This window comes from Anopheles merus, chromosome 3L (genome assembly GCF_017562075.2).
Source record: "Anopheles merus strain MAF chromosome 3L, AmerM5.1, whole genome shotgun sequence".
Lineage (NCBI taxonomy): Eukaryota > Metazoa > Arthropoda > Insecta > Diptera > Culicidae > Anopheles > Anopheles merus.
Window position 1 is genome coordinate 16,615,641 of NC_054085.1, and position 12,355 is coordinate 16,627,995.

At 49.0% G+C, this 12,355-nt stretch overlaps 2 protein-coding genes across 2 annotated transcripts; one reads left to right on the forward strand and one right to left on the reverse strand.

The window, feature by feature from the left end:
• Positions 1-29: 29 nt before the first annotated feature.
• Positions 30-1,328, reverse strand: LOC121598265 (grpE protein homolog, mitochondrial). The gene is made up of 4 exons (XM_041924857.1): positions 1,097-1,328; positions 757-955; positions 532-693; positions 30-457 (listed from the first exon to the last, which is right to left on the reverse strand). The coding sequence occupies exons 1-4, from the start codon at positions 1,177-1,179 to the stop codon at positions 194-196; spliced, it is 708 nt and encodes a 235-aa protein (XP_041780791.1). The 5' UTR covers positions 1,180-1,328; the 3' UTR covers positions 30-193.
• A 1,244-nt stretch (positions 1,329-2,572) lies between these two features.
• LOC121598261 (1-phosphatidylinositol 4,5-bisphosphate phosphodiesterase gamma-1) lies at positions 2,573-9,579 on the forward strand. Its single transcript, XM_041924854.1, has 9 exons — positions 2,573-3,113; positions 3,204-3,405; positions 3,483-4,003; positions 4,076-4,779; positions 4,849-5,242; positions 5,332-5,513; positions 7,076-7,259; positions 7,341-8,409; positions 8,525-9,579. Exons 1-9 carry the CDS (start codon positions 2,952-2,954, stop codon positions 8,779-8,781), a joined length of 3,675 nt encoding a protein of 1,224 aa, XP_041780788.1. The 5' UTR covers positions 2,573-2,951; the 3' UTR covers positions 8,782-9,579.
• The last annotated feature ends 2,776 nt before the right edge of the window (positions 9,580-12,355 follow it).

A 12,355-nucleotide genomic window follows, 5' to 3' on the forward strand; every position in this document is an offset into this window, starting at 1 on the left:
TATTTAAACACAAACCAGACACACAGCTGTCGGTTGTACCGCTCAAAACACACCAACGGTCCTACGGATTCTTTTTATTTGTGGAATTCTTTTTGCTTGTGTCCCTTGGGAAAGGACCAGCTAAACATGCTTCTTCATCCCCCCTTTCGCTCTTCTGTGTGTGCCCTCTTTGTAGTATCCTGTGTGCTTCTCCTTAACCCTTCGTTACGCCGACAAGCGCGGGACGTATGCAGCGGTCGTGCAGCTTGTAGCCGATCTTGCTGACCACCACCACCGTGTTCGGCTCGACGTTCGCCACCTCCTGCTGGAACAGGGCTTCGTGCAGGTTCGGGTTAAACTTCTCGTTCATCGGGTTGACCGTTTCGAGCCCGTGCCGCTTGAACACGCTGTTCAGCTGCTGCCGCGTCATGGAAAGTCCCTCGAACAGATTTTTCAAGTGAGGATTCTTATCGGAAATCTACGCAACGAGAGGTAGCAGCGGTGTGAGTGAAAATGCTAATCAGTTTCCTAAGGGGCGACGCAACGTATTACCTCATCCTTCGGCACGGCTTCCGTCGCGTGGCCCAGAATGTCCGCCACCTCCAGCAGATCCTTACAGAAGCCCTGAATGCCGAACAGCTTCGCATCGTCAATCTGTTTCGTGAGTCGTCTTCGGATGTTTTCACTTTCCGCCAGTGCACGTTTGTATTTATCCTGTAAGTAGATATCCGTGCGTCAATTAGGATGAACGTGCTATAAGGCCCAACACATACGTACATCCAGGGATTTGACCTTCTCTGTTAGCTCGGCCGCTTCTTTGCGCAACTCCTCCACCTCTACGGTTAGCTTCTTTTCGTTCTCGGTCGGTTCCTCGACACGTGCTGTGTCCTTCTCTGTGGAAAAGTGGCGCACCGGTGCCTGGTGCCAAAGCAACCGACTGTGGGCTGCTTGTGCTGTGCTGACCATCTGCATTTGTCTTGGGGAGGGAGAACGGAAACGTAATAATTAACAGGACGATGCGCCACAAACCGGGCCTATTGCGGTGCAACGTTCGGAGTTACATCATCCCATTTCACCGGGTGATGATGGAGCAACGTGCTGTTTGTCCATCCCGTACCTTGTAATGAGCGATCCGCTGGAAGCCGTCCGCAGCCGGTCCAACCGTTGCAGCAGGTTTAGTGCGGTCTTAGAACGATGCATCTTTGTAGCAGGGGGGGATTGTGGTGAAACACGGCACGCGCCAATAACTCGATTGTTTCGCACGAAAATAACACAACAATGTGCAAGTCTTCGCTGCAGGTTCCAATTGTATCGCTGCCTATCTGCTGCTGTCAAAGTGGTGGCTGTTTGACAGCTCGTGGATGACTGCCAGTGTGGACAGATTATTTTGGCGGTCTTCGGCAGGAGTTTCACATTTTTTCGGTAGTTTTCGGTAGATTTTAAACTTTGAAACTTAAATAAAAAGAAGTGTTGAGCGGAGGGAGAAGGAACTTATCTGCACAACGAAATTTCCATATTAGATTTGGTTCAGCGACCACACAAATGCCGGCCTTTTTGAAGTGTCGATCTGGAAATTGTACTAGGGACACTAAGCCTAAGTTCTTTTTTAGGGGCTTTACGCGGCTGCTTAGAGTTGCGGCTCAGCCCCATGGGATGCGATTTTATCGGTTCTGTCGTAGACTATTTCTTTTGACAATTTCGATTAAAATGGCACTAATTCGATTGAAATTGCGATTGTTTTGATGAGTATAGCTATACACTTCAATGAATGAATAGGAAAATTATTTGATGGTTTCTCCAGCAGTATTAAGAAAAACCTGTGTTTTTCGGTAAGAAAAATATAAAAAATCAATATTTTTAGGGTCCCATCTGTGAATTAGTAGGTAATTCGATATTTCTGGTCACTTTGATCGCGCTGCGCTCCGAGGTTAAGGTGCCTATACACTGTGCTTGCATGTGGAAAGGTAATTTGCATAGAAGTTAGAAAAAGAGTATTTTTATTGCAATTTTGATAATTTTAAGGCCGGGCTACATTGATCGTACTCCGTAGTGTAATTTTTATTTTCACTAGCGCATCTGGCGACGACCAGCGCAAGCTAGATGTCGGTATAATTTATGTGTCAAAATTATTCATACTTGGTGTCTCATCAAGTTTCGACCAGGCTACTTGTATGCCGTTTGAAATGTTGATAAACGTCCATAAAATGCAACAAAGTAGGCCGTTATTTGTTGTTGTTGGACAAATCGTCATTCATACAAAGCGCTAAGCAACATTTCTCCGCATCTTCGAATATCTATCCTTCATTGGGTAAAATTATAGCCTCCTCGACCCAAAACGTTTTTTGACAGATAAATTATGCCAGCATTTAGCTTCCACCCGTCACCGCTAGATGGCGTACGCGTTCACAAAAATTATACTACGGAGTACGATCAATGTAGCCCGGCCTTTACAGTTCCATTTTATTTTCTGATAATTTTCACAGTCAGGAAAATGGTATTTAAAATCCTTCGACCCTAAAATAACTTCTCCCTGCAATGTTTTGGTGCCGTATTTTGAATCCACATGTCCATCCGGCACCTCCACCGTGAATCACTTGTGCGCTGGCGTTTGACGTTTCACATCCGACCAACGTTTATTATTCTTGTTTTCTTTTTTTTCCTCTCTCTCGCGAGCTTAAGTTTTCCTGTCGACGATAGGACGGACGGAAACTTTCTTTTCCCTCCCGTTCCCGTTGCCTTCCTGGTAGTTTCGAAACGGGGCACAATGTTTCCCCAGATCGTGGACACGCACCGTTCCCGCAGCGCCCGATCCACGTCGATATAATAGTGCCCCCGGATATAATAGTCTCCGGAAGAACGAAAGAACGAGAGGCCTCTGTGTGTGTGCGCGCGATTCGTTCGTTTCCTGCCAGTGCAACGCAATTTTGGACCCTCAAAGAAGGGGAAAAAGGAAAGAAACGTGTGGCAACAGGATGAGCTTCAGCATCGGCGGAACGGGCACCAGCTGCCTGGCGGCGCTCGGCGAGATGGAACAGATCATCTGCCAGCTCGAGCGGGGCACCCTGATCCAGAAGTTTTACCCCCGCAAACGGCCGGAAAAGAAAACGCTTATGCTGCGCCGCGAAACGCGACAGGTTGGTGGTGGTGGTGGGGCACACGTGGGATGGGGGCCACCATATGGTAGCTGGAACGGAACACTAATGCAATCGATTCACCCTTTCCAGATCATCTGGTCCTCGGTGCAGACGAACGGACGCAGCAACTACGAGGGGTCGCTGGAGCTGCGCGAGGTGAAGGAGGTGCGGCCCGGCAAAAAGTCGAAAGACTTTGAGAAGTGGCCGGAAGAGGCCAAGAAGAGCGAACCGCGCAAATGTTTCGTCATCCTGCACGGGAATGATTTTAAGCTGCGCACCGTTTCGATCGTGGGTGAGTGACTCGTGGGCAAGCACTGCGGCAGAAAGGACAATCCTTTACCAATGAAACACATTTTCTCCTTATTGTAGCATTCTCCGAAAAGGAAGCGGACATGTGGCTGAAAGGACTGAAGTATCTGATCTCGGACACGGTGAGCGCCCCGTACTGGCTGCAGATAGAGCGCTGGCTGCGGCGCGAATTCTACCTGATGGAGGCGAACGGCACGGCCAGCCTGAAGGACGTGCGGTCCTTTCTGCCGAAGATTAACTGCAAAATATCCACCGCCAAGCTGAACGAAGTCTTCCACGAGGTGGACACGCGGCGCCGCAACGAGCTCGGGTTCGACGACTTTACCCGCCTGTACCAGCGGCTGATATTGCCGCCGGCCTCGCTGCCGGAGTACTTTGACGGCCTGCGGATGGCCACGTACAGCCAGAACGGGGAGACGGTGACGCTGCAAGAGTTTCGCCGCTTTCTCACCAAAGAGCAGCAGGAGGACGAGGGAACCCCCGGTGGTGGGCACAGTGAGGAAACGGTGGCGAAGTTTATCAACGACTACATCCAGGATCCGGCACGCGACGTGAGCGAACCGTACCTTCGGCTGCATGAGGTAGGAGCTAGAAAGTGAGATTTTTGCAATCCACGATGACGAAAAAAATCTTTTCCCATGTGCTCGTTTCAGTTTATCGATTTTCTGTTTTCCCGCCAAAACGAAATCTGGGACAAGCGGTGCGACACGGTGTACCAGGACATGAGCCGCCCGCTCGCCCACTACTGGATCTCGTCCTCGCACAACACCTACCTAACCGGGGACCAGTTTTCCAGCGAATCGTCGGTCGAAGCGTACGCCCGGGCGCTGCGCATGGGGTGCCGCTGCATCGAGCTGGACTGCTGGGACGGGCCGGACAATATGCCGCTCATCTTCCACGGCCACACGTTCACGACGCGCATCAAGTTTATGGACGTGATACGCACGATCAAGGAGCACGCGTTCATCACGTCCGAGTACCCGCTGATACTGTCGATCGAGCAGAACTGCTCGCTGACGCAGCAGCGCCGGATGGCGCAAGCGATGCAGGAAGTGTTCGGGGAGATGCTGCTGACGCAACCGATCGACAAGGCGGAAGCGCAGCTACCGTCGCCGCAGCAGCTGAAGCGCAAGATTATACTGAAGCACAAGAAGCTGCCGGAGAACGGGATGCTGGTAGTGGACGAGGCGGGCAAGGAGTCGGCCGTACTGATGCGCGGCAACGATGAGAGCGAGCTGGACATACGGAACACGGTGAAGAACGGGATCCTCTACCTGGAGGACCCGGTGGACAAGGGCTGGAATGCGCACTTTTTCGTGCTGACGCAGCACAAGCTCTTCTACACGGACAGTCAGCGGTAAGTACCGTGGTGGGGGGTCATGTAGTTGGAAAGGACTAATTGCACTACTTCACTACCCCATTGCAGCCCCGATCGTGACGCGGATGGACGGGATGACGAGCGCGAAGAGAACGGATTCGCCACCAACCGACAGTCCCGGGACGGTGCAGTGCTGTCCAACGATGAGCTACACTTTGGCGAGAATTGGTTCCACGGCAAGCTGTCTGGGGGGCGCGAGGAGGCGGAAAAGTTGCTGCAACAGTTTTCCCACCTTGGCGATGGGACGTTTCTCGTGCGCGAAAGCGTTACCTTCGTGGGGGACTACTGTCTGTCGTTCTGGCGCCAGGGCAAACCGAACCACTGTCGCATCAAGCTCAAGCAGGACAAGGGCGTGACGAAGTACTACCTGATGGAGAACGTGCTGTTCGAAAGTCTGTACAGCTTGATCATGTACTACCGGCAGAATGCGTTGCGAAGTGCGGTAGGGGCATCATCGGTTTTTGGGTGAAGTAATTCATCCCTTTCTTTATCATTAAATTCAATTATTTTTTCTTCTTTTTGTATTGGTAGGAATTTTACATCACACTGAAGGAACCGGTCCCCCAGCCGAACAAGCACGAGACGAAGGAATGGTACCACCAGACGACTACGCGCGAACAGTCGGAAATCGTGCTCAACCAGATACCGCAGGATGGCGCCTTTCTGGTGCGACCGAGCGAAAAGGGACCGAAAGCCTTCGTTATATCGTTTCGGTAAGTGTTCGTGTGTGTGTGTGTTGTTTGTGGTGATGGGAAGCATGAAGTTTTCTTCGGAATCGATTCCTGCTAGCTCCGAAGTTTTCAGGAATCGATTTCGGTTTGTAGGTCCGAATTTAAATCGATTCCGGAATCGGAATCGGTTCCGGTATTGGTTCCGGGATTGGAATCAGAATCGGAATCGGCTCCGGGATCAGAATCGGTTCCATATTCGGAATTGTTTCAGGAATCGAAGTCGATTCTGGAATAGGAATCGGCTCCAAAATTGGTTAGACATGGGAATCAGCTCCAAAATTGGTTAGACATGGGAATCAGCTCCGGAATTGGCTCCGGAATTGGCTCCGGAATCGGCTTCGGAATGAGAATCAAAAACGGTTCCGAAATCAGAATTAGCTCCAATATCAGAATCGGTCTCGGAATTAGAATTGGTTCCGGAGGTGGAATCAGGTCTGGAATCGAAATTGGCCCCGGAATCGGAATTTGTTTTGAAATCAGAATCGGCGTCGGAGTCGTAGTCCGTTTCGGCATCTCCATGAGAATAGGCCTTTAGGTCCAATGATGCTACGTATTGATAGCCGCAAAGAATCCAAATTTATTTGTAAACGATGAGCTCTCATGGAGATGTCAAGACTGATTTTGCTTCTAAATTTCTAAATTTAAATTCAAGAACTGATTGTTATTCCGGAGCTAATTCCAATTGAGTTGGAGTCAATTCTGATGTCATTTCCGGATCACATTGTGATTATCTGGTCAATTCCGATTCCAGAGCCGATTCTGATTTCGGAGTCGGTTCTGGAATCGAAGTCGACACCGGAAACGGCTTCGGATACTACTCCAGAATCGGCTCCCAAATCAGAGTCGGCTCCGGAATTGGAATCGGCTCCCGAATCAGAATCGGCTCCCGAATCAGAATCGGCTCCGGAATCAGAATCAGAGTCGTCTCTGGAATAGGAATCGACTTCGGAGTTGGTTCTGGAATCGGTTCCAGAATCGGATTCGGAGGCGGCTCCGGAGTAGGTTCTGGAATCAGAATCGGTTCTGGAACGAAATCAGAATCGGTGGCTTCAGAATCGGAGCCGGTTCCGCCATCTCCATAAGACTGTGCATTTGGGTCCAAGGATGCTTCGTCCGCAAAAAATCCAAATTTACTTCTAAACGATCAATTCTCATGGAAATTCTTGGACCGATTTCGCATCTAAAACTTCTTATTTCAATTCATTAACTGATTGTCATTCCGGAGCTAATACCAATTCTGGAGTCAATTCGGATACCGGAGTTTCCGGAGCAAATTGCGCTTCTTAGGTAGATTCCGTTTCCGGAGCCGATTCTGATCTTGGAATCGATTACGGATTCGAAATCGAATCCACAAACGGCTCCGGTGGCAACTCCGGAATCGGCCCCGGAATCGAATTCGATTCCAACATAGGAATCAGCTCCAAAATTGATTCCGAACACGGATTTGGAATCGGAAAGGTCCAAATCCGAGCTCCCACCACTAGCGTTTGACGGTTTGGCTCAAATCGTAACTAACTTCTTCTTAACCATCTTCTGCTTGGCAGCGCGCACGGTAAGTTTAAACACTGCCGGATCCGGGTGGAAGGCCGCCTGTACGAGATGGGCGGGATGGAGTTTGAAAGTTTGGTCGATCTGGTCAACTTCTACTCTAAGCACCCGCTGTACCGGAAGGTGACGCTCACGTACCCGATACCGCGCGAGATGATACGCCGCATCAACACGATGGACGTAAGTGGTGGTCCACCTGTTTTGCAGGACCCTTTTCCGTTCCAAAAGTACCATTTTTCTTTTTTTTTTAATTTTTCACAGGTTCCGGAGGAAAGTGGCGGCTACGGGTATATGGATCCGGCCACGGTTACCAACGAAAACGTGACGGTCAAGGCGCTGTACGACTACAAGGCGCAGCGGGACGACGAGCTGTCGTTCTGCAAGCACGCCATCATCACGAACGTGGTGAAGCGGGGCAACGACTGGTGGTTGGGCGATTACGGTGGCAAGCGGCAGCACTACTTCCCCGCCAACTACGTGCAGGAGCTGAGCGCGATGGACGACGGGACGCTGGTGGAGGAGGGCGCCAATGAGCCGCTGATGCTGGGCAGTCTGCAGAAGGGCTCGCTGGACGTGCATGGGGCGGTGGTGGAGATGGCGTACAGCAACCATCCGGACATTGAGCGCATCCTGCGCATCCAAAACCCCACGATGCAGAACGTGTTCGAGGTGGGCGTGCAGACGAAGGAGCTGGCGTACGAGTGGATGTGCGCGATCAAGGAGGCGGCGCAGAACGCGAGCGCGATGGAGAACGAGCGGCGCAAGATGGAGCGCAACTCGCGCGTGGCCAAGGAGATGTCCGATCTGATCATCTACTGCCGCAGCGTGCCGTTCAAGCACCATCCGGCGGCGTGGGTGTTTTACGAAATGTCCAGCTTCCCGGAGACGAAGGCGGAAAAGTACTTTCTGCAGGCGGAAACGCGCGCCCTGTTTGTGCGCTACCACCGGAACCACCTGAGCCGGGTGTACCCGAAGGGGCAGCGGCTCGACTCGTCCAACTACCATCCGACGGCACTGTGGAACTGTGGGTCGCAGATGATTGCGCTGAACTTCCAGACGCCGGACAAACCGATGCAGCTGAATCAGGCCAAGTTTCGGGACAATGGCGGTTGCGGGTATTTGCTGAAGCCGGAGTTTATGTTTCGCGATGAGTTCGATCCGACCGATCCGAACACGCTGGTTGGGGTGGGCGAGGTGATCGTGAACGTGCGCATCATTGGCGGGCGCAATCTGTGCAAGGTGAGCCGCAACATTACCAGCCCGCTGGTGGAGGTGGAAGTGCTGGGCGCATCGTTCGACGGTGGCATCAAGCATCGTACCAGAGCGATAGGTAGGTGTGTCACGCGTGCCCCCCCCCCCCCCCCCCCGCTGGCTGTATGCGTGCCTTTACTTACCAGCTTTTTATTTTTAAAATCATTTTTTTCCATTTCTTTCTCGTTGCAAAGCGGACAACGGGCTGAACCCGATCTGGAACGAAATCTGCGAGTTTCGGATAGCGAACCCACACTTTGCGATGATACGGTTCGAGGTGCAGGACGAGGACATGTTCGGCGAGCCGAACTTTATTGGCCAGGCCGTCTTTCCGCTCGGCTCGATCCGCACCGGCTACCGGAGCGTGGTGCTGCGCAACAAGTACAGCGAGGAGCTCGAGCTGGCCACACTGCTGGTGCACACCAGCATCCGGCCACTGCAGACGGAGTGACGCCTGGGGGGGCAGGGTTACGGTCTGTCACTCTCTCGCTCTCTCTCGCTCTCTCTCTCCCTCTCTCCCTATCGTTTCTTTCACTGGTGTTTGGTTTCCGTTGTGTCTTACCCGCAATGTGGCTTATCGATCGTGGAGTTTAGGAACGAATGCTAATCCAGCGTTTGAACAGTATTTGAAACGAAAGCATTGGGTAGCATACACCCCGCTGCTAGAATGTTACGTCTGTGTGCGTGTGTGTGTATGTGTGTGTGTGGATGTTTTTTTGTGTACAACAATGGCGCGAAACGCGCAACAATCGAATGTGCCTCTACTATTATACTACATTGTATAGATATAGATATATATACATATATTGCAAAAGCAAAAGCGTAAAAAAGATTTATAATCAGTTAAGCGATCATTAAATGGTGTCTAAGGGTTTGTTACACAGAATCACACTGGAAACAGGAAAAACACGGGTAGCAGCACCACAATGCGCACACAAATCGGTACAATGGGAGCATTTGCTACACAGCATCGTTGTGTAAGATTCACCCCCGGGGGGGAAAGGATCCAAGGGTTAAAATGATCATCATCATCATCATCATCATCATGCCCTGCTATATACTTTTATCCCGCACCATCGGTTTGGTCGGTGTATGGATGGAAACCAGTGAGCTTATTGATTAAAATGGAACAAAAAGAAGAAGAAGAAGAAGAAGACGTTAACTAAAGCATTCAATAGGAAAAGCCATAAATGTGTTACATTATGTACAAGTGATGAAAGCAATAAAGTGTGTATGTGATCGGTTTTGATTCGATGCGCAACAACCCCACGGTGGTGTGTAATACAAAGAACATGAAGATGAAAGAAAACATGTCGCGCCGTATGCGTGTGTGTGTGAGTGTCCTCCGCCGCTGCGTACACTTTCATATGACGATCGTTAACGAGCGCATGAATCATGTTTTCCGCTTTTTAATTGAATTAAAAAACGAGCGTAAAAGGAGTGTAATCGAACCGTTTTATTGCAGCGCGCTCGCGCATTGTTGTGCGCTCATCGCGGGAAGCGGAAAACGCGGAATGGCGCAAAAAGTGATGGACCATAAATGAATTATTGCGACACGTGCCACGGTTCGCTATCGCTGCGCGGATCCTCCTCCTGGTGGGGCAGGCGTTTGCTTTTGCGTTTTGCTTGTTTGTTAACGCATAGTGTTCCCTGCTTTCATCGTCATTATCTTGGCTCGATGGAGCAGCGCATGTATGAGCTTTTTCCGCTGTTTCCACCCAATGCCGCCGGATCGCATATTTAAAAATAAAGCACTTGATAGTGGCCACCATCCTCTGCCGTCCTCTCTAGAAGCGTTGCGAAACGAGATGAAAGCGAACGATCCGGAAGCAATGGGCTACAAAATCAGCATCGGAAGAAAAAGGGAATACAAATAAAATAAAATACAGATTTCTTTCTCCATTTTTAAACTGCTATCAATATTGGCAATTTAAATTGGTGCACAGCGTATAACAAGCAAAAACAAAAACAAAACACAAAAACACCGCTCCACAGTTATTGCTGTTGACAATGAACGATTATTGTCGTGGTAGATAATTTATTACTTAAATAAGTTGGTTTTTTTTCTTGCAAAAAACAAAATCATTACAGAATAAATAAACGGCATTTTTGCGGGGTGGGTGGCAAATGGTGAGGGTAGATGGAGGGAGAGTGGGGGGGGGGGGGAGGTGGTTGTAGTGAATCGGATGGAAGGTCCTATGGCGCGAAGGATGCTGCTCTTCTAGATGAAAATGGCATTCTTTAGTTGGTAGTACATTAATCGTGATTTTTGATTTTTTTTTGTTGCTGCTGCTGCTACATGATTGAAGCAAAAATGGGTTTGAAAAAGTGAGAACTTAAAATGGTACCCCCCGTCCTCTCCTCCGTTGTGTGTGTGTGTGTGTGTGGGTGTGAGGGTATCATTCTATTTGTATGACTACTACTTCTTCCTTAGCTGTTCCCTATTCCCTTTTCTGTACTGTTCTAGCATTGTTTTATCGGCTAAGATTTGTTTCAAAGAGACTTTTTCTCGTTCTCTCTCTATCTCTCTCTCTCTCTCTCTCTCTCTCTATCTGTTTTCTGCCCTAACCAACTGGGGCGGGGTTCCATACATCCCTTTTATACTTAGAAGAACATATTAATACAAGTTTTGAGTGTGTGTGTTTTTTATACAAGTTGCTTAAACGAAAGAAGAAAAAAAAAGAAAACGTTCCCAATAATGTCATGTGTGCCCGGGCGGTAATGATGAAGACTATCTATCTAGCGGGAAGCGTTGTTGGCGCCAAAAAAAAAACCTCTTTATTTTTACAATGTCTCCAGCGAGACACGAAAGCATGGCCTGCTACACACCACGTGGGGAGCTGTGTGGGAGAGAAGATCTACGATCCACGAAAAATACGATTTCGCAATCCATGTAGCCGTTGCACAAAGATGGAATGGACCGGGATCAGAACAGAACAGCTCGTGACACCTTCACTGTGTGTGTGTCTATCTCTCTTCCTCTCTTTTTCCAATGCTCTTTCTCCATTTAATCAGGATTCAAACCGGTAAAAAAGGACCACACGTGTCAAGCGCAAACAAACTCGTCAAGCGCGATTAAAGCGCCGAAAGAGAAAGGAGCAAAAACTGTGAATTCCCTCTCTTCCCATCCCCCCCCCCCCTCCTTTGCCCTGATAAGATCCGTGATCAACTGGACATGAAATGTCATCTCACTTCTCTTTCCCTTTATCAACCCCCCACCCCCCCCTCATACACACACACACATAGAACGAACAAAAAAATCGAAAACGATCATAAATCAACGAAACGATGCTACGCGCGTTATGTGTTTGTTCATCTTTTTCCTCTCCTCAGCTCCTCTTAATCTGCTACTGTTTTTCACTGTTCTTTTTGATTTCAAATCGGAATGCTCGGTTCGTGGTGCGGTTATAATTGGAATGCTTCATTAACTGTTGGCGTTTTATTGGTTTTTTTTTGCTTGTTGATGTTGTTTGTTTTGTTTCATATATATATATTATTAGCGTAAGCGTTTTTCTTCATTTTTCTTCCTCTTTTTCATTATTCTTCTTTGTCCTTCTTTCTTTTTTCTTCATTCGTCTTCTTCTTTATCCTTTTTCTCAAAATTATTCCACTTCTTTTGTGTGTGTGTGTGTGTGTTTTTCTTAGTCATTTTCTCTTCACTCGCCTCTCTCTCTCGTATCACACGCCTGGGCACTGTGTTAGTGTGTGTGTTTAGTTGTGTATTTTTCATCTCTATTTTCTTCTGTTTTCGGGTTTTGTTGTTGCTATTATTATCATTATTATTATTTTTGCTTATCGTTTTGCTGCCCATTGCTGCATGCGTTGGCGCTGTTGCATTACTATATTTCGGAAGTTACATTAATTTCGAGATTCTTCAACATGCTGCTACTACTGCTGCTGCTGCTGCGAGCGTTAATATTAATTGGCATTAAACGACCAGGTTGGCGTTATCTTCTTGTTCTACGACACAAACAGAACACAGACACACAGACACACAGTGGCACTCAGCACTGCCTGTCCTGCGC